At 41.6% G+C, this 22407-nt stretch overlaps 1 protein-coding gene across 10 annotated transcripts in view; it reads right to left on the bottom strand.

Annotated features, from left to right (window-relative positions):
* Positions 1-22407, bottom strand: part of LDB2 (LIM domain binding 2) — a 375134-nt gene that overhangs the window by 265691 nt on the left and 87036 nt on the right. Inside the window, exon 1 of one of the 10 annotated variants that reach the window (XM_038533314.1) lies at positions 6766-6912. The exons of the other annotated variants lie outside the window; for them this stretch is intronic. Within the exon in view, the coding sequence (XP_038389242.1) occupies positions 6766-6897 (132 nt within the window). The 5' untranslated portion in view covers positions 6898-6912. Of the gene's footprint in view, positions 1-6765; positions 6913-22407 lie in introns of those variants that run through there. 10 annotated transcript variants of the gene reach the window in all.

Raw genomic sequence — 22407 nt, 5'->3', positions numbered from 1 at the left:
TGTCCCCAATTTTGTAAATATGCATGTATTTTTCAAAAGTCTAGAAGAAATTCTCTGGATGGTTAAGTTAAAGGTGACACAAAGAAAACATTGGTTGGCATGATAATCAGGCTCCATCCTGGAGTCCCGAAGACCCCAGGCCATAATTACCCCAGTGCTCAGAAAGAGCAGAGACCTAAGAGAGCACAAATCAATTCCAACCTTTTCCCAGTTGCTTCCAGGGGCCTAGTTTCAGGGCAGGCAAGGCCAGAACAGAAGAGGGCAGGGTCAATTCCCAGGAGAATCCCTGGTGCTCTGCTGAGATACATAGGGGCTTGGTGTGGAGGACAGACACATCCCCAGGATACACAGTCACAAGTACCTGTTCTGGTTCCACAAACAGGCCAAAATGCAATGTGTAAGTATCATCTACTGTGGCTTCAATGACAGGGCAGCCACTGCATCAGGTGAGAGCAGAGAAAACAATGTTCTATAATGTTCCTGTGATAATAAGCTCTAACCAAGCATGCGAAATGCATGATGAATAAACAGGGCAGCGTGCAGAACATATTTGCCGGCTGGCTTGCAGGCTCACACTTGGCTGCAGGCTTGCTGTCTGCCCCCCATACACCCACACCAGATGACAGAATGACCTAGCACCTCTGTCGTTTCTCAAGAAATCCACATTTCAGGTTTGTTCCTGGAATCACATTAGGTATTTTTGCTTATCCAGAAAGGTTAAAAACTCTTGTGACCCCAAACCAGCTTCATTTTTCTCCTCAAGTTTTGAAAGCAAAACTCAAGGGACTTTCCCCAAAATGAATTATGCAGAAGATATGATAAGATGAGATTCCACCTGCTGCTAAGGGACTCGCCTTAGAAAAATGTAATCAGATATTCATTTCCTGATATTAACAACCACTAAAAGGGAGCTCTGATTTCTGGAACAAATACCTTAAGAAGAAAGTTTAAACATATACATTTTAATTGAATTTCTTCCCAGCCAGAATGTAATTGACAGAATCCTCCATCCGTCATGATCCACGAGCTTCTGTAACTCCTAAGTTGGTCGATCTACCAGTATGACTTTTCTAGGTTCTTAATCCTCTTATCAACCACTCAAGTTTCCAGGGAGACTCATTAGCCGAGCTGGCAAATGCTGAAGTCGGCATCATTACCAACCACAAAAGTTTGGAGCATCTGCTCTCCTCTAGGTTTATTTGTTTATTGTCTGTCTTACCCCAACTAGAATGTGAGTGCAACGAGGCAGACATTTTTATCTGTCGTGCTCACTAACCATAACCATGCACCACCTGGCACTCAGGGGTACCTGATACATATCTGCTGACTATTGAAGGGGACTAGAATAGGCCACCCCAAAATTATGCCACTTTGGCATGAGGATAATTTTGAGCTGAAGACAATTATGAAGAAGCAAGTACAAGAAAGCTCTCTGCCCTCCCCCATATGACTAAAGGCAAGATGTACATTTGTAAAGGTGACTCCCCTTCACCAGGAATCACCAGAGACATCTCTAGACCTGTCTTAGGCCAGAGACAGCACCAGAGGAATCTACATAATAAACTTTGCCATCTAGTGCTTATCTTCCCATCAGTTCCCCCATGTATTTACCTACCCACAATTGCCACACCTAGAAATACAAAGTCTTGTCACTTCTCAACAAATCTATTGTTCTTTTATTAAGATGCTAAATAAGCCCAAGTTCTAGCCACCTCTTTGAGTTACTCATCACTGAGTGCTCCCATAGCAAATGCTAATAAACTTCTGCTTAGTTTTCTCTTGCAAAGTTGTCTTTCAATGGCCTATTTTATAAGGCCCCACTCAGAAAATCTAAGATTCTAAGAAGAAAAGATTCTTTTCCTCCCCTACGCTATAAATTTCTTATATACTGAGAAACCAGAGCCTGGGTACTGCACACAGATTCTACCATAAATGAATTTTTAGTCTCCCTGACTGGATGGCAATATGCACACAGAAACACACATTCAAAGAGAAATCATGGCAGCATATTGGAAGGGCCAAATGGTCTGCACAGACATCAAGGCTTAAGAAGGGGAAAAACCACACTGTCAGGACAGGAAGTTCTCTTGTTGCATTTTCTCCTCCCTCTGAGTGTTGACATAAGACTTAGAACAACTGGGAACTCCTCAAATGGCTGACCCTTCCTGTTCTTGGAAAATACTACGCATGCCTCACCAAAAACCAGAGGCGCCTGCCTCTCCTTACCATGCCAAATTGAATTCCAAGTCCTGCAGACTCTGCTCCTGAATTGTTCATAAAGACATCCTTGCTCCTGGCAGAGTGATGACTCAGCACACCTTTCTTCCCTCAGGCATCTTACCTCAGAAGTAGTGTTGCCTTATGAGCATTGAAAGGGAAGGGGTTCATTTGTTGATATTTATAAATAAAGTAAGTCACAAAATGGAAGTCAAATATTCCCTCTGATATAGGCTGATTTTTTTTAAGGCTGCTGTGGAATAGGGGAAGAAGTACCAGGTGATGAAGAGGGATTTATTCATTTCCTCTCTCTTTTATTCAGTACATGTGTGGTGACCAGCTATGCTATGCCAGGGATTACACTAAGGGTGGGGACAGAGAGAGAACAGTAAGGACACAGCCCTGCCTCAAAAGGCCTATGGCTGACTGAGAGAATACATAATAATAAATAGGTAATGAAAATATGGGGTGACAAGACTTATTGTAGGTGAAACCCAGGGTTCCAGAGCAGCAAAATAGGGGCAGACTTCCCTCAAACCGTAGCTCTACCATCTAGAAGGCATGAAACACTGGCAAGTCACTTCCTACTGTCCAGCCTTGATTTTGTACTCAAAAAGTAGGAACATCATCGGTACCTGGGTGGTTCAGTTGGTTCAGTATCTGACCTCAGCTCAGGTCATGATCTCAGGGTCTCAGGATCTGCTCCATGCTCAGTAGGAAGTCTGCTTCTCCCTCTTCCTCTCCCACTATCACTCCCCCTCCTCATGCGCTCTCTCTCATACAAATAAACAAAATATTTTTTAAAAAGTAGAAACAGGGGCAGCCCCGGAGGCTCAGCGGTTTAGCGCCGCCTACAGCTCAGGGCATGATCCTGGAGACCCAGGATCCAGTCCCACATCAGGCTCCCTGCATGGAGCCTGCTTCTCCCTCTGCCTGTGTCTCTGCCTCTCTCTCTCCTCTCTGTGTATTCTCATGAATAAATAAATAAAATCTTTAAAAAAATAAAAATAAAAAATAGAAACATTTTCCTGTCTTGTAGGACTACTGTAAGGATTCAGTGCACTTCCATATATAAACGGCTTAACAAAGTGCCTGGCCCACAGTAGGCAAGCACTCATCACATTGTAAATATTGTTATTAGAAATAGGGTTGTAAGGACCTGACTTCAGATTTGCTTCCCACTACTTGGGTGTGAGTGAAAGCTCGGGATGTGAGATACATGGATCTCATTATTCTCCTCCTGCCTGGCTGTAGAAGTACTTCCCTCCTTCTGTGTCTGATGGGAACTCCCTGTGTAGTATTGAAGTTTGAGCACTGAAGTGGGATTTAGGCATCAAGACCCAGGCAGATGTTAGATACCTGGCCCTAAGACAGTCCTGAAAGATCCTCACTTGCCCTTCACCTATGTAGGTAAGAGTAGCCAGGTCACTCCTTATCATTCTATTAGCATGAGACTGTAACTTCCATGGGAATAGGACACCCAGGGCTGGCTGAAGGACTTTGGGGTAGTGATGGGAAAAGTAGAAGAGGGTGCTGCATTATCCATGTCACATTTCTCCACCTCAGGCAGCCCAGATAAACATAAAAACAAAGTCAAAAAGGTCCTTGCTATATCATTCTTCAAACACAAAGCCTTCCTGTCTCTGCAAGATCCACAAGGCGGGACCTATTCAGGTGTCTAACCAGAAAGCAAGAGAAATCAAGAGGCAATTTAGATCCTAGACCAGGCTTCCAAAAATTGGAGGATCTCAAGACACTCCACCCCCAATAGAGCTCCCTAGGACCAGCTTCTTTTCTCTGCTATAATTCTAACACAAGCACAGTGCCTGGCAAAGAGCGGAAACTAGATGTGTCAGATGAACAAACAAACAAATGAATAAATGAATGAATGAATTGAGGAACAAATGAATAAAGGAAAGAAACAGCTTAGGATTTGGAGCTGCCTTCTTTCAAATGACAACAGTGAATCCTTAGGAACGGTCAAATTTGTAGGGTGAGTGTTGTCTTGACACTACTGGCAGCAAAGGGGCACCTCTGTGCAATTAACTCTTTCCAGTCCAGGTTAGTGGGGGAAAGGGGCAGCCAGCAGCAGCACAGCCATTACATGAACGGTAGGGGGTTCACAAAGCTGCCAGACCGGATTTCATTTTGGAATGAACTCTATGATTTTTTTTTCTGCTGTTCCAGCAACGGCAACAGCAGATTTACTCTCCTAATTATGTTTGGCTTTGGCTAAATTAGTTTGCATTCCCTGAGCACACACGGGGTGGGGGAGGGGGAGTAGGCAGGAAAGGAGGTGGCCGGAGAAGATGCCAAGAAGTGGAGAGAATCTTCTCAGAGGATGATACACATGACAGAACGATCAATCAGGCCCCGGGCAGACACTGGAGAACTACTGCACTGTGGTCCAGGGATCCCAAAGGGATGGAGAAAGTGCTCTGCCTCAACCTCTAGTCATTCATTCATTCACGCTACAAATATTTATTGAGTGTCCAAGATGAGTCAGACGTAGAACTAGGAGGTGCAGGGAATTGCAGTGAACCAGACGAATAAAGGCTCTCTGGCCTTGTGAACTTATATTCTAGAAAGGAACTGAGACAAGAAATAAGCAAAAAGATAAGCAAAACTTTCAGATGCCATGAAATCCATAGAACAGAATAAAGTGATAGGGACTATCTAGGGTGAGTCCATTATTTTGTCTCAGCCAGCAATAACAAAAGTAACACAACCACTGAAAATCCATGGACTCAGTGGTTACCACATTGCAGACACTCACCGAACATTTCATTTCATCTTCACTACAACCTTGAGATGGGTATAGTTGTCCTTGTTTTACAGATGAGGAAACAGTCTCAGAGAGTTTTAGCTACCTGCTCGAGGACACACAGCAGGTGACCTCAACTGCAATGCTCCCCCTATGCCTTTCAGAGTTCTGCAGTCAATAATAGTAAACGATGATTAAAGCATCCACTGACTGCAACACACAATCCTGGCAGCACATCCTCAGCGTCAGCCCTTTTATCAAACACAATTTACAAACTGAGACCTGGAGAGCCTCATTAGTTGAACCAGCATGATAAATCGGTGAAGGGGTGAAGACAGGATTGAGACTCACATCTTATGGCCTCTCAGCCTTGTTGCCTCCCTAGAACATAATACAAAGCAGTCTGATGAAAAGGATATATTTTTTCCTCGATAACCAGAAGGAAAGATTCTGATGTTAGAATGTCCTGGATTCAGCGTCCAGAGATCTGCTGCATTGGACCAACATTTCCTCTGAGCTGTCTAGCTGCTGTTCCAGGTAACTAGCCTGGACTTCAGCTTAACACGTTTGCAAAGTTTACTTTGAGGAATAAACCAGAAACAGGAAAAAATGCCTAGAATCCAAAGCCATGGGGCAGCTATAAAAGGGCCTCCTGTTAAACTGTGGTATCCTCAAAAACAGACACAAACAGGCAACCGAGGACTTAGTACTGTGTATAGATGAGAGCTGTCTATACCTTTACACCAGGCCTTCCTTAGCGTCCTTTCTGATCAGTGACTCTCTATGTTCTATGTCCAACTGCCCATCTCTGGAAATTTATTTACATAACTAGCTGTCTTTACCGACTGCTGACTTAGCTTCTCCATGCATAGCCCAGCCAACACCTCACACCACCTCAACAGTTAAGGACATTTTAGAATTTCCATAATAAAACCTGTTCTTTATTCTTTAATACCATGTCTGTTTTTCACATTTGTAGTGAACTCAAAGCTGAAAGGGGGATTGTCAAATCAGAATTTTTTTTTTTTAAACAAAATGCCATTACAACTAGAAGCAGCTGCTTTTGATTTATAAACACTGTAATCTTCCCCAGGCCTTAGATTTTTTTTTTTTTAACAACATCCAGATCAGAACCAATTTAATTTTGAAAGATAGCTAATCAAGTAATTTGTTGTAGCACCTCTCTGGTTTTCACTGTTGCAAAGGGGGTTGGGAGCTGCATCCGGATAAACTAACACTTTATTGAAGATTATAAATGGACCCTTCAGGTATCATGAAGTGCTTACCTATAATCTCCAGAAACACAATAACTTCTATACATTCATTTCACTGCCAACTTCAGCATTTCAGTGACTCACAGGGAATGATACATGTTAATACAGTTAAAACTTGAAGCTACACACATTTTTATATGCAGTAATTCTTTTTAAACTTACTAACTTTTTAGAGACTTATATGGATGAATTCCCAATTTTGAAGAAGAGTTGAACACTCTCAAACTTGATTTTGCAATTTTCTATACAGTAGTCTCCCTTATCTGCAGGGATGCATTCCAACATTCCCAGTGGATGCCTGAAGCCAACAATAGTAAAAAAAAAATCCTATATATACTATTTTTTTTTCCTATGCGTACATACCTATGGCAAAACGTGATTTATAAGTTAGGCACCGTAAGAGGATTAACGATATCTAATAATAAAGTAGAACAATTATAACAATATACCGTAACAAAAATTATATTAATGTGGTCTCTTTCTCAACATATCTTACTGTACTGAACTCACCCTTCTCCTTGGGATGACGTGAGATGATAAAATGCCTACGTGGTGACAGGAAGTGAGGCAAATAACGTAGGCATTGTGACGCAGTGTTAGGCTACTACTAATTTTCTGATGACACCTTGGAAGGAAGATCATCTGCCTGCCTCCAGGCCATGGTTGACTGCCGAGGAGTGAAACCACAGAAAGAAACTATGAATGGGAGGCACGGCTACTGTACTCCCAACACCTGAACATATATGCACTTAATAAGAAATAAAGTGGGCACAGATTTGAGAATTTCACATATTTTGAGGTCAATATAGTCACCTCAACTTTTTCATTCACTACACTTTCATTAAGCATCTCTACACAACTGAACATAGCCCACCCTTGGAACTCATGTTCTAGTAAAGACAGCAGGGCCACCCATTGACTTGTACTTAGCAAATACTTATATTCCTCCCATGTGCCAGCCTCTGTTCTAAGCGCTTTATAAATATTGAATCCTCATAACAACTCTGTGAGATAGGAACTGATTTGCCCCCTTGCTTTCTTATTCTTCAAATTTGATCTGACCTGAGTCTTCTCCATGAGATTCTATCCCTCTCTACTGCATAGGAAAGAAACAGCCATCACACCACACTGGATAATTATTTCAGGCCTATTTCACATTCTAGAGCAGATGAAAGCATCATGGGGGTGACGAGTGCTCCTGGTGTGGTTAGTCCTCTTCCCCAGAACCAATTAACTAATTACTCTTTCTGGGAAACTTCTCATGTCCTTTCAAAAGATGCATCATGATTATGGGGAAAGTACCAAACCCAAAGACATTGCCCTGCCAATCTGGGCAGATAAATGTGAAGACCTGGCATTCCTCCCAGGTGTCCATGTCCCGCTCCCCTTCTCTTTACTCTGGCCATCTCTAAAATTAAATAGCTCTCTCTGTTCAATGACTTTCTGGCAGGAATTAGGAAAGCTCCTGCAAGAAGCTTTCACAGGAGGAAGGAGAGAAAGCATGTGGTGATACATTCTATTAATGTGCTCTGAAAGTATTTTCTGCATATCGTGGTAGAAATAAACATGGATTTGGGGGGTTCAGATCCCAGCTCTGTTTCATGCTCACTCTGTGACTTTGAGCAAGTAATTTAACGTCTCTGAGCTGTCGCCTTGTCTATAGGAGACCTACTTCATAGATTTTTAAGAAAATTGAGTAAAATTAAATTATGTGATACAATATAAGCATAATGGCCCATTGTGGTCACTTCATAAATGTTGGATCCCTCTTGATTTCCTTCTCCTTCCATGTATATTAATCTATTTTGTCTCTCCAGGGCAATCTGCTATCCCAAGTACCAGACAATAAATAACACATGAAAGTTTAAACAGAAAAAAAGACCCTTTTCACCCCAACATCCTGGGAAGGAAATGCTCCTATTTTATCAATTTTCCAGGGTGGGCTGATTCCCACCCAGAACACCAATTCTGCCCCATTTTTATTGCCTCTAAAAATAAAAGCTGGCATTTATTTTTCTCCTACATTTGCAAAGTAGGAAAATAGTCCCAAGTGTAAGAGGAAAAATGTCAGTTTGGGAGGTCCTGATTCTACCACAATGGGTAACAAGGTAGACAATCTCAAGCCTTCCTCACACCCAAAAGGAAAGAAAGTGGATCCCAGAGCAACTGCTTCTTCCCTGGGTTGAAATGCGGTGTAATAGGACTATGGGTAATATACGTTGAGGTTGAAAATGGCTATTTTCTTTGTACAGCTCAAGCATTTAATTTTCCAAATCAGGAAACTTCATTTCTAAATGTGCTCAATAGAAACTATAGGCTTCCTTCTGCTGACAAAAGAAAAGCCGCTGAAAATTGGCATACGTGTTGCCTTTAATTTAAGCTTTTGTGCCCCTTTTCCTGGTCCTTACAGTTCAGGAGATTACATGCAGCTCTCGCCCGGAGGGGGGAAGAGAACAGTATCAAAGTACCCTCTAACCAAGGCAGGATGGGTCTGGTGACCTTAGAGGCCTTAATTCTGAATTTTTCTGGCTTCCGTGGGCTTATATCCAATCCTCCGTGTTCCTTGAGGTGGCGTTTTGTGCTTAATTATATTTAAAGGTTCGGTAGGTGGGATTTCATTTGAAGCCTGAGACTTGGAGCCATCAGCTCCTGGGGTTGTCATTTCAAGCTTCTCATTTCTAATCACTTGGGTCTTTACCCGAGATGTGTTTTTACTCAAGTTAAAGGAATTTTTGTCTTATAAGCAGCCATTTATACGCATAAAAAGCAAAGTGTTTTGTTCACAGAGAGAAAGAAACATCTGAGTCGATTTAAATCCGTCCTGTAAATAATTCACAAATTATTATAAAGGGATTTGTAATGATTTTATTTGAAACCTCTGTTTGCAGCCGAAGTCACTCTGTTGGGGCGGCATATACAATATGCTTCTGGGAGGGATCTGAACCATGGTGTGGTGAGAAAAACCCTGCAGACTGGAGGTTCAGAGGGGCTGGAGCTAAACAGAGCCGGCAGTACTTGATGGGTATCAAAGCTAACCAACGTCTTCAAACACTACATACAGTCATTAGAGCAATTAAAGCTCTTTTCCCGGCTTTTCAGTAAAATCTTAGATTTAACAGCTAAAGGCCATGAAACCACATTGCCTGTCACAGTAAATATTACCATATCCAAAATCCATTTGCCTTCTTCCAGGAGAAGAGCCTTGGCAAAAGGAGGAAGCAATCCTCCGTCTTGCCAGAAAAGGGGCCTTTTGGAATTTGCTAAAGACCTAGAATCCTGGGATGCCTGGGTGGCTCAATGGTTGAGCATCTGTCTTTGGCTCAGGTCGTGATTCGGGGTCCTGGGATCAAGTCCCACATCAGGCTCCCTACAGAGAGCCTGCTTCTCCCTCTGCCTATGTCTCTGCCTCTCTCTCTGTGTGTCTCTCATGAATAAATAAATAAAATCTAAAAAAAAAAAAAAAAAAAAGACCTGGAATCTTACTGCAAACAGCACAAATACATGGCCTCCAGAGGGTTAGGTGGTAGGGGGCTGATACCCTGAGGCAGAGCTAGGATGATTTGGCTGTAAACCACCTGGAATGCCAGGCTGTGGTCCATATCTCCTGAAGACAACTCGGTTGACAGAAGGTGGGGGCAGAAGGCTAAGGGCAGAGGTGCGATAATCTCAGGATGATCGTCTGAAGGTTGCTATAGCTTCTCCTAAGAAGTCACTTCACCCTCAATTGGCCCAACAGATCTCTATGAAATGTGCCTCATCTCCATACACCCTCCTTAATGCCTCTCCAAGTGCCCCTCCTCTTTTCTTTCAAAATAAAGGCTAAGGTTCAGAGTTCTGAAATAGACACCCTGGGCTGGAACCCTGGCTTTGTGTCTAAGATGTGTGGCCTTGGGCCTGTTGCTTCTCTGTGCCTCCAATGCTTCATTATCAAAGGTAAATAATTGGAGTATTCCCCTAATGGAGTCAATAACATCCATAATGAATTAATACACGAAAAGAACTTAAAACACATACTAAGTGTTCAAAAATGTTAGCTATTATTAGGTTGACCTTTTTGAATAGTCAACCATTTTTTACTTCAATGATGGTTTCATATGGTTCAATCCCTCATTCAAGTTCTCAGCTTTACTAAAGCCTCATCTTTTCTTCTCTTGATTTAGCTCAAGCATCACCAGTTCCTGGAAGCCTCCCATGAGGCCTAGTCTGGGTTCATTTCCGCATACACATATGTGTTCACTTAGTCAACAGCAGAGTCTTAAGCACCACAGCTGAGTACCGGGAACTGAGAATTCACTAGTGAGCAAGGTCGATATGGTCTTTCCCTCAAAGAGCTTAGATGCAGACAAGACAGTCAACCAAGTTCTGACAACCAATGGAGTAAGGGCCTCTCCAGGAAGGTAGAGGGCACTATGAAAAGAAGTACTTGACAACAGAATCCTAATGGAGTGCATTGTTTGAGAGCAGGGAAATCTTGGAACAAGTAATCTTTACCCAAGACCTGAAGAGTGAATTGAGATTGGTCAGAAGAAGAGGAGAAGAAAGACTGCTCCAGAAACATCTAGACCTTTCTGTCAAGGTCCAGAAGTGAGAAAGAGAGAGCCTGAGGATGAGAAGAGTGTTGGCTGTGGCTTTTTGAGACAGTCTGCCCTGAGAGAGCAGGAAATGGGACCACAAGTACCAGAGCCCCCTTGGTAAAAGGACTTGAAAGTCACCTGAAGACTTTGGGGCAAAATTTAAGGAGGCACTTACTCTCATGGCCATACAAGGCTGTACTTGAGAGCAAGTTCCTACTTAAAATTTGCCCCTTGGATATCTTGCTAGTCTCATAGTAGTGCTACCCCTGATGGGCTTTACCCTGAGGCCAATAGGAGGCCCTTGAAGGGATTTCAAAAGGAAAAAGATATCTTCTGAGCAGTATTTTAGATAGCTCATTTGGGCTCAGCTTGGCTGATGAACTGGAGGGAAGGAAATGAGGAGCAGAAAGCTGGGGTAGTTATTCAGGCAGTGGGGGGTCCTTTAATGGGTGCCCAGAATACAGTGGCTTTCTCTCTAGCATATTACTCGTGATATGGACTTTTAATTGTTTCTTTATTTGTTTATGTTCCACTAGACTGAATCCCTCGAGAATAGGAACTTAGGAGTCTATCCTACCACCCCGACCTCCAGAGCCAGCACCGTGCCTAATACAGAATAGTACAATCAGTAAATAGTAAGTATTATTATTATGACTATTGTTCTTTAATACTTATTGCTAAAATCCAGATACACAAATGCTCTTGCTATGGTGCCATGTAGTAAACTGATTCCGTGGAATACTCATCTTCTGAGAAATGGCAAGCAAAGTTTTGGCCATTTTGGGATAGACCTATATTCAATGTTTGAAAAACATTTTCTTAAAAACATGAAATGGGGTTAGTATACACACATTTATTTCCAAACTCTCTCTGCTGAGAGGGCCTAGAATCAATAGCACACCAAGCACCCAGATCTTCCAATAAACAGGAACCAGGGCTCCTTGAAAAAAAAAAAAAAAAAGACCAACTCTAGAGCTGGTGCAGTGAATATAAAAGATGAGCCTGGAGTACCTTGTAGCATTAGAAAGTAAGGAAACCCACACAGACACACTCTGATGGGAAAATGGAGAAAAGAACCAACTGGAAGAGCTTTTAATGGCCATTGGTGGGACAATCTGAATAAAAAGATGAACAACAACAAAAAAAAAAAAAAAAAAAAGATGAACAACATAGTGCTGGATTATAACCCAAAGTATAAAACAAATATCCATGAATCCATATTGATATAAATAAATGGTTGAATAAATACAAAGGAGAGAAGAAACAAATCTCCCATGCAGAAGAATTATAAATGATTTATGTAGATACTTCCCATGCAAGAACGTGGAGCATAACTTCCTATCCCTTGAGCATGGGCTATGCCTAGTGTCTTCTTTTTAAAGAGTATGGCACAGAAAGAGAAAAAACAGGATGGAGAAACCAGACAAATACTACTTCAGCCAGGTGGTCAAGCTTAACACTCACACTAATAAACCTTGATAATATGTATCTTTGAGATGATATAATGAGAGTGGCATTATACACACCTGTGGTCTTCCTCCCAAAAATAAATACCCCTGTGTAGCCACGAGGAAAATAATCGACATGTGCAATCTGAGAGGCATTCATTCCATCAGACACCTACCTGCCCAATACTTCTCAAAACTGTCAAGGTCATCAAATACAAGGAAAGTCTAAGAAATTGTCCCAGCCAAGAGGAGCTTAAGGAAACGTGATGACTAACTGTAATGCAGGATCTTGGATGGGAGCCTGGGAACATTACATAAAAACGGAATAAATCTGAGCAGAGTATGGACTTTAGCTAATAATAATGCATTAATATTGGTTCATTAGTTGTGACAAATGTATCACAGCAGCATAAGATCTTAACAACTAGAAAAATGGGCATAGTGTGCATGGGAATTCTCTGGACTATCTTTGCAACTTTTATGTATATCTAAGAGTATTCTAAAATTTTTATAAGTCTATTTTTAAAAATTAAATAGTGCCTTTACTATCTGACTTCTCAGATACTTTAATATGCTGAGATACATTATGAATCTTTCCAAATTAATATGACTAAGGGACTGAATAGCTGTTATATTCTCTTGGGCCCTGCCTAGTGTTCACTAGAAGAGTTGGGAATAGTAATAATAATAATAATAATATAACTAACATTTTTAGAAAGGTTCTGGACATCATGGCTAATAATGTAGTCCCATGAGCCAGACTGCCTGTTCACATATTAGCATCAGCATTTATTTATTTATTTTTTTAAAGATTTTATTTATTTATTCATGACAGAGAGAGAGAAAGAGAGAAACAGGCTCCGTGCTGGGAGCCTGATGCAGGACTTGATCCCCGGTCTCCAGGATCACACCCTGGGCTGAAGGTGGCACTAAACCACAAGGCCACCAGGGCTGCCCTAGCATCAGCATTTAAAAGCTACACAATCTTAGGCAAATTCATTTAATTGTGCCTCAGTTTCCTTAGCTGTAAAATGGGATTAATAATGCTACCTGTCTCAAAAGATTACTGTGAAAATTCAGTGTGTTTATTTGGATGAATGTGTGGTCAATACATAGTAAATTGTTCAACATGACACCCTCATTGTGACTTCTTGAGGGGTTCCCGTATGTTGTTTCTCTACATAGCAAATATTATCATAGGAGGTAGTAACCAGCTACAATTTTATAAAGAGAGAAAAAATTTTAAATAACTTGCCCTAGGTCTCACAGTTAGAGAACTGTAGGGTCAGACCCATAGTTCTTAGGAGGAAAAGCTCCCAGAACCCTCTAGGAGGAAGCCCAAAGCTGAGTTACAAGACTCAGGATCTTGGAAAGAAGCAATAGAACCCTGACCCCGGGATAGGGAGGAAGTTCCAAGGGATAAGAGAGAGAAACTAAAAGCATGAGCATACAGCATCAAAACTAATCTTGGTCTACTCTGCAATTTCATAAACACTTTCCTGGTTTCCAGCTCCCAAATCTTGATAGAGAAACCACTTCTGCTGATGCCACAAATACCCCAATCTCCCTCTCCCCACATCTCCTAAGGACCAGTGCCTAGTGGACCTTTCTCTATGTGGCACTCTCTGTATGGACAGAATTTGCCCATGAAACATGGAAGGCTTCTCGCACACTTTTCTTTCTCTGCCTCTGGCCTGGGAAACTGGACTCTGAAATCTGCAGTTGCTTGAAATTAAATGACAAGAGATTTTACCATGTTGATACATCATGAGATGGAGATTTTCATCTGTCAGCCAACCACACAATTAACAAAAAGAAAATTCAAAGCTATTCAATAGGAATGATTAAATCCTATAAAAGTCTGCAAGAACCAGAAATGGATCCCTCCAACACACAGTGCTCGTGAATCCCCACTCAACATGGTGCCTGAGGCCCCTGCTGGCCTCCAGCAGACACATGGCAACCGGAAGTCCTAGGTTGAGCTGGGTGTATTAGAGATGGAGCTCTTCCCTAAGACCAGCAAAGAGCTACCCCTGTAACATAACACACATGCCCCCTTTCCTCTCCCACAACAAGCAAATACCTGTCAGAGCCCATCACCTGGAAACATTGAATCTGAGGGAAAGAATGAAAAATTCTCTCAACTGGCTTCTTCTCCCTTTTTCCTACTTTCTTCTTTCTTTCCAGGAACGTAGGTTCGTGCCAACCTGTAGCCTATGCCCTAGTTTTATATTCAGCTCAATCTCTCCCCTCACATCTACCAAGGACTTATGATTAAGCAAAATAAAACACCAATCAAAACCAAAACAAAAAAATTTTAAATGGCATCTCCAGCTTCCTGAGTCTTCTTGAATTGACTGTCTTCTCTTCCAGTTTCTTAATTCTATAGTCTACACCATTTGCTTAACATTTGGCATATAAGTAGAGTAAAACACTAAATACAGATGAAACTGTAAACACAGATAAAACACAGGTTGCTTAGTTAAATTTGAATTCCAGACAAACTAAGAATACTTGTTTTTTTGTTTTTTTTTTACTGTAAGTACGTCCCATTCACTATTTGAGATATACTTATACTAAAACAGTATTTGATGTTTGTCTGAAATTCAAATTTAACTGGGCATCCTGTATTTTTATTCGTGAAATCTGGCCACCCCATACAGAGTGCAAATTATTTTTTCAGTAGATTGCTTTGTTCAAATGGTATCACACACAGATGCCCAGAACATGAACAAATTAAGATGACAAGACTGAGATCTGGAAGGGGAAAGTGACTGAGCTCTGTTGGGTCCAAACAAGAGCAACAGAGCTCAGAAATGAACACAGGCTTCCAGAACTCAAGACATATGTTTCTTTACTATTAGGGAAAAAATGGGAAAAACAGAAATGGCACAAAAGATTCAGAGTTTCCTGCCCATCTGGGTTATCCTCAGCTTATATTGTCTTTGGGTTATCCTACAGCTCCATAAATTGTAGAAAACTGATAATAACGTAAGTGATTTTTGTCAGTGGATGCTTATCAGTTTTGTGAGATTGATCACTGTGCTAGAAATGGACTGGTTCCTGCATCTATTTATATACTGACTTCAGTGTCCCTTAGTGCATATAGACATGTGTGTGTTCTTTGAATCCTCCTTTTAGCTGGTTGCAATGTCGTACCATTTCCCTCATTAATTAATGAGTTAAAATGAATCTCTGACCTGTGTTTGTAAGATTCACTCTTTTACCTTTTATAAAAAATTACCTTTGGGCAATTTGTCATTCTTCTCTGCAAGAAAGTCTAAGTGGAGATGGTACCTAAGCAGCCGCAGGGGTGTTATAGAGTCATGAAATGAAAAGACACACACTGGATGAAGAGGAATGGAAGAGACTGCATTTCTGAAATACAAATCTGATCACTGCACTTCCTGGGGAAAGCTAGGCCTGCCGGACTTCACAGCCATGGCCCTGAGGACCAAGGCAGTGCTCCATGTCCACCTGGGCTTGTGCACCTTGAAAACACCTCTCTCACCACTGCTTCCTGGGGTTCCCTCCAGCTCCCCTTCTGTTCCCAGTCTGGCTTAGATGGATGCCCATTCTGTGGCTCCCATTAGCCCCTTGGGTTTCACGAGCCATAGCACTTTCCTTATTGTGTTGCAATTATTGTTTAATTGTCTGTAGCCTGCATTAGACTGCTCTCTGGGAGGGCAGGGACCAAAACTTGCTTTGATTTGTTTACTTGTGCATCCCCAACTCTAAGCAGAGGGTGTTGGCTCACAGTGAGACTCAAAACACAGAAGTGTGGAATGAATAAATGGATCTGGAAGCATAATAGGATCACTTACGCACGTGAGAGAGGGAAGCTAAGGGAATAAGCAGCACGGGAAGCCAGGCAAGCAGACTCACATGAACTATGTTTTCTTATAAAAATACTTTGTGGGACAAGTCACTAAGCTACCTGCAACCATCAGATACTGACTCACCTTCATTCAATGATTTCCTCCCATCTAACTGGACAGATATTATTCAAGAGAGCAGCATAACAATTTTCATCACTCTTTATATAATATTAAATTATAATACCAGGCAGGTTCATCTAAAAACTCATGCGGTTTCATAGCCTTTCTTAAAGAAATTCAAAAATTTTAAAAAGCTCCCTGTTTAGATAAAGAAAAAAGAATATTTTTTGCACCGACCCACAATCTGGATAAAAGCCAATCCATTTAGGAAAGATGCTTCCAGGAAAAAGAGAGACTCCCAAACTCTTCTAATGGGTTTTCCTATCGCTCCCTTCAATTACCAAGTAAAAGCTCCCACAGAATTCCAGGATCCTATAACTCCTCACAATTCCCCAACGGCAACCTGATTTCCAGCCCTCTCTTTCCAAAGTGCTCGCTCTGGAGGCTGTGGTTTCCATTTCTAAAAGCTGGTCCCTTTATTGCCCCACACAGGTGAATTAGCTAGATGGTGTTTACTGCAGAGCTGAGTCTCAGCGAGCATTAAGAGTGGTGCTTTCCCTACCACCCACTTGCCCCCCTTGCCAACCACGCCATCTCCACTGTGGGTACAAGCTGATTCCTCCTTGGGAGAAGGAGATCTGAGGCCTAGTGCTGCCAGCTTCATTCCACCTATACTTCTCTTCAAACAAGGCCCAGCCTGCCTCAGAGGGATAGCAGCCACTTCTGAATGTCTACCGTTCTTTTGTCCTTCAACACCCATTATTCCCTGTCCTTCCTTTAAATGTCCCTCCTTTAAAATACAACCTGCTGGCAAAAGAAATCCCAGAAAAATATAAAAAGGCCAGGCTAGACTCAGGATGTAGGTTTGATCCTTCTGGAGGGAGAACACGGGATAGTGCACCAGGAGGCAGATGGGTGGGTGTAGCAGGTAGAGTGGGTGCAGGACCCCACCAATGCATCTTGCTGGATAGCTGGCTCGAATGTCCACATTTCAGGAAACAAATTAGGTCTGGCTGCAAAGACACATTCAGGTATGAAAGAATTCTAAGAAAGATCAAGAGCTAAAATGTACTGAGGCTTACCATGTGCCAAGCACTGGTGCTGAGTGCCTTCCCCGCATTCTCTCATCTACCCCTTACAGGGTTTATGTGGGAGAAGTATTTCCATTCTCATCTGAGAAATGAAGAAAATGACTCTTGAAGATGTTATTAAACATCCCCAAGGTCTTATAACATGGTGGTGGCAGCAACAGAATTAAAACAAATCAAAAGTTAGGACCCAAACTCATAATTAGAATACATTTGTTTGGAAATTAGGTGCTAGGGTTTTTATTCCTGTTATCTCATTTATCTCTCGATGATACTCTGAAGCATCTGATTCCCTTACAAAGCATAAGGAATGTAGGGAACTGGTCCCAGACCACACAGCTAGGAAATGGGGGAGCAGCTTTGGAGAGAGATCTGCCTGTAGTCAGCTGTCAATGGAACTGCTGTGGGCATGGGGTGGGTCGTGGGCGAGACCTCAACTCTCAACTTCATGTAAGAGGCTCTAAGTGCTAGTATTAGCTCCTGACCACCAGAAGCACTGAGCTCAGGCCAAGGTTTTAAGAGAGAAATCCTCTAAGCTGGAAGAAGCTGAAATAGAACCCAACATTATATGCTTCCTTGAGATGTGAGCTGAGTCATTAGGACATTCCGGGGACAGAATCGGACCCAGAGGTCCCCTCCACCACTGGCTTTGAGAACAAATACATTTCACATCTCATCCACTACAGGAGAGACTTCACAGGGCTAGCTAGCGTCCTAGGGAAATTGTTAGAAGCAGATATATCCTACCATAAGGACCCTCCCTGGACTTCACCAGAAATAGCACTAGTTCTTTGTGCATTGAGCAAATATCACTTAGCTTCGATTCAGAAATCACTGACCCCAATTTGTAAGGCCCATTCACTGTGTACTCATCTCCTACCCCCTTTTCAGTTTAAAAGTTCCCAAGCCTGTATCAAGGCATTGAGTCAACTTACTGAATTCATCAATTTCTTGGGAACCAGATAGAAAAATATTACCACTCTTAATAGCACAGAAGAATGCTGACTTCCCAAGAAACCAGCAATGTTATAAATACTATGTAGGAGTGTTTGGAAATGAGAAGAGAACAAGTATAATTTTATATCACTGAAGAAAAATGGTTTAGAGTTCAAATTATAAAGGAGGATTTTCTGACCTTGGGGCAAAATTTTTGTTTTAAAATTAAATCAGAGCTCATTAGGCAGTGGACCCACCAAAGTGCTAACAAGTGATGAGGAAGAAAATGCATCTATCTCACCTTCACATATAACCAACAATTTTTCAACCATGTAAATCATGATAAATAGGGCAAAAATGAAGTAAGAACTGAGCTAACATCAGGTTACAACTCTGTGCTTTTTTTGTTGTTGTTGCTTAACCTCACTGCATCTTGATTTCCTCATCTGTAAAATGGAAATAGTCATACTTCTTTCAGATTCACTGATGTTCCAAGTGAGACAAAGAGAGCAATGCTCTTAGCAGTGTGGAGCACAAAGTAATTGCTTAAGCAATGCATGTTTGTTGGTAATAAAACTTGCTGTCTTTTAATTTTTCTTATTAAGTAATATGGGTCTGAAATAGTTTCCAAATTAGCCAAGTGTTAGGAATAAAGAACCTACAGCCTTCTACCTTTAAAATTTGTTGAGGTTACTGCAGAAATCAATTAGATTCCTTAAGACTATAAACTGATTTCATCACTTGACTGAATACCCTTAAAATATAATTATTAATTGCCTGTTGGAGAAAGTTTGCAGGGTCTTTTTTAACCTATACAATAATGTTTTTATACAATTAGATTTTATGTATATAACATATATGCATACATACATAATAAACATAAATATATGCATGTAGATATGTATGTATAGATACATACAGATATGCATTTATACACACACACATGGGCACCTGAGTACACACACGCATGCACACCCACACACACAGAATGAGAGAGTGAAACAAAGGAAAGAAAGATAGACTTTTGTAAGAGCCTCTCTGCCCAGGGGTGAACAGGATGCAAAATGACAAGAAAAAAGGAACTAACTCTTCTAAGTTGCCTTTTGCACCTTATCATTAACAGATTTTTTGAGACTTGTTGTGAATCATCCAAGCGACTTTATTGTGTTTGATTTATGCAAATACAAGCAGAGGTCAGTCTTCAGTGAAGGTGTATCCCCAACAAAAAATTCAAAGCAGGAACACAAAGCTTGAGTGACACTTACCTTGCAGGTAATGTATAGGTACAGTCTGCCAAGTATAGCAGAGGGAGGCGATAGGAATTATTGACAATTGTGGCAAACGGGTTGTTCCAGTGGAATGAAAGGAACCTGCACTGAGTCCAGGCAATGTGTTGCCATGTGGAGAGCCAGGTATTTACTGAGCTTTCTTGTTTTGTTTTGTTTTCTTGCTTGTTTATTGTTTACTTATTCTTTTTTCTGTGTTTAGTGGCTATACAACTGGATTTATTAGGTTGCCCAGACTAATATAACAAAGTACCATGGACTGGTAGCTTAACAAAAATGTATTTTCTCACAGCTCTGGAGGCTGGAAATCTTTGATCAGGATGCCAGCATCAGCTAGTTCAGCTAATTCTGGTAAAACTCTCTTCCTGATTTGCAGACAGCCACCTTCTCACATGTCCTCACATGGCAGAGAAAGAGGGCAAACTCTGGTATTTCTTCTTATAAGAACACTAGTCCTGGGGCACCTGGGTGGCTCAGTGGTTGAGCGTCTGCCTTTGGCTCAGGTCATGATCCCAGGGTCCTGGGATCCAGTCCCACATCAGGCTACCTGCAGGGAGCCTGCTTCTCCCTCTGCCTATGTCTCTGCCTCTCTCTATCTCTCTGTGTCTCTCATGAATAAATAAATAAAATCTAAAGAAGAAGAAGAAGAAGAAGAAGAAGAAGAAAAAGACTACTCCTATCTATGAAGCCCCCATACCCTTACTGTCACAGTCTCATCTAACCCTAATTACCTCCCTAAAGCACCATTTCTAAATACCTACACATTGAGAGTTATAACTTCAACTTACAAATTGGGGCTGGCCACAGAGAGGGGGTACAATTATTTAGTCCATAGCATTATGTTCAAATATTTAAAAGTACTGGTAGGCCAACAAAATTCACTCTATATCAAGAAGTGTTCATTAACTCAAGTCATTGTTTGGTCAATCAGATAGATCCTACCCACCATGCTTCACCATGTTTTATCACTTTGAAATCACAACATACACACGTGTGTGTGCACATACACACATACATGAACACATTTGCTTTAGAAATTCTATCAAATGTTTATTCAGGGGTCCATCCTGTCTTGGGGAGGGAGAGATGGAAAATTATGTGCAAAGCCAGGACCAGCTTCCTTGATTGAAGAGAAGAGAAAATCCAGGGTACACCAGGAGGTGAGATGAGGCTGTTGGGTATGAGGGAAGGCTTGAAGTCTGTGATCAATTTCATTCACGCTGATTCAAGAGGCAATTGGGAGCCACTACCTACTTCTCAGGAGAGAAAATGCTATGATAGCAATTATGGCAATGAAAGATGATTCCTCTGACTGTGTGTAGAATCAACTCAAGTAGGCAAAGCCTGCAGAGAGAAAAGGCAGGTGGAGCCTATTGCCAGACAGTATTCTTTGGACTGTGCTCTAGGGACAAATTATTCTGTGGGTTCGTATGCACCGATTTCTGGCACGGCAATTTTCCTCCATCTTCTCACCCACCCTCTCTTCTCTGCCTGACAGCTGGCCTCACATCAACCACAAAGCCATCTGTGAAGTGTCACAACCTCCATGAAGCTTTCAAGATGGTTATGAGTGTTATCATTACATCTCCCAAACACTCGCTCTGTGACCAGTTTCTTAGAGAGATCTCTTCCATGATCCTCACTGTGGCCTTGGGGAGGCAGGATTATCATTTATATTTGCCAAGATAAGAAACAGGAGTTGTAGTGAAAAAAAAGTAATTTTTCTAACATCTCCCAGGTATAAATTGACTTAGCCATGACTTGAACCCAAATCTCTCTGGCTTCAGTTCCTGAGCAGACAATTAATACCCCACTGTCCTGACTTCTATTTCTTGAGCCCAAATTAGCCCCTTTTCTCTGGCTCAAGAAGATCACTGCTCATACCTGTTATAGCACGCATTGCATATCTTATCCTTAATTACCCGATTCCACATCTCTATCTCTCCCCTTGAGTCTGTAATCTCCTTGAGAGCAAAGACCAGGATGTCTTCATCTCTGCGTCCTCCATATGCCTAGCTCAGTGCCTGGTTCATGGTGAGGACTCAGTACATGGCAGATGAATGTATAAATAATGCCCATCAGGCTGGTTTGAGTTCTATGTGCTGAGAGGGACAATGGGACACATGTAATCTGCGAAGCTGGACACAGATGCACTCCAGCCCTTACGGGAAGGGACTGTTGCAGAGGACCTGCGTTTTGGGTGATTTTTGTCTCCACATATCTGCACAACCTTTCTGCAAAAGTTCATCAGGACTCAAGAAAGAAGACTGATCAGTCTTAAATCTGAACTCTAAATCCTCAAGGCCATAGAACACCTTCAAGAACTGTTCATGGATTTTGGAATTTATAGCTGTTTCCTGTTGAGAGGAGGTGTTGCATGGAGGTTCACAACACAGGCTTTGCATACAAACTGCCTGGATTGTGCTTCCGGCTCCTGCTCTCCCCAGTTACATAACTAAATGTAAACTACTGGATCTCACCTTGTCCCCACTTTCTCCTCTATAAAATCATGCTAATAATTATCCCATAGCATTGCTTTGAAAACTAAATGAGTTAGTATATGAAAAAAAAAAAAAACTTAACAAAAAGGCTATATAGGTATTAGCTATTGTTAGCATTTTTCTGTTTCTAATCTCCTTGGCAGAAAGAGCCATGGATTGGAAGTTAAGAAGACTGTCTGCTGTCCTGGATCAGTGCCACTCTGAACCCATACTGTAAGTCCTTCCATGGGGCGGTGGCTCTGTTTTAAGTTATCACCCCTGAAATATAAACCTAAAATATATGTGTCATCTCATCATCCCATCTGTAGAATGGGTTGTAAATTCTTGTCTTGTTTACTTTGCAAGGTTAAAACTGAATGTGATCATGCTTTGAAAAATGTA

Source organism: Canis lupus, chromosome 3, assembly GCF_011100685.1.
Source record: "Canis lupus familiaris isolate Mischka breed German Shepherd chromosome 3, alternate assembly UU_Cfam_GSD_1.0, whole genome shotgun sequence".
NCBI classification, from domain to species: domain Eukaryota; kingdom Metazoa; phylum Chordata; class Mammalia; order Carnivora; family Canidae; genus Canis; species Canis lupus.
This window is presented reverse-complemented; position numbering and strand designations above follow the sequence as displayed.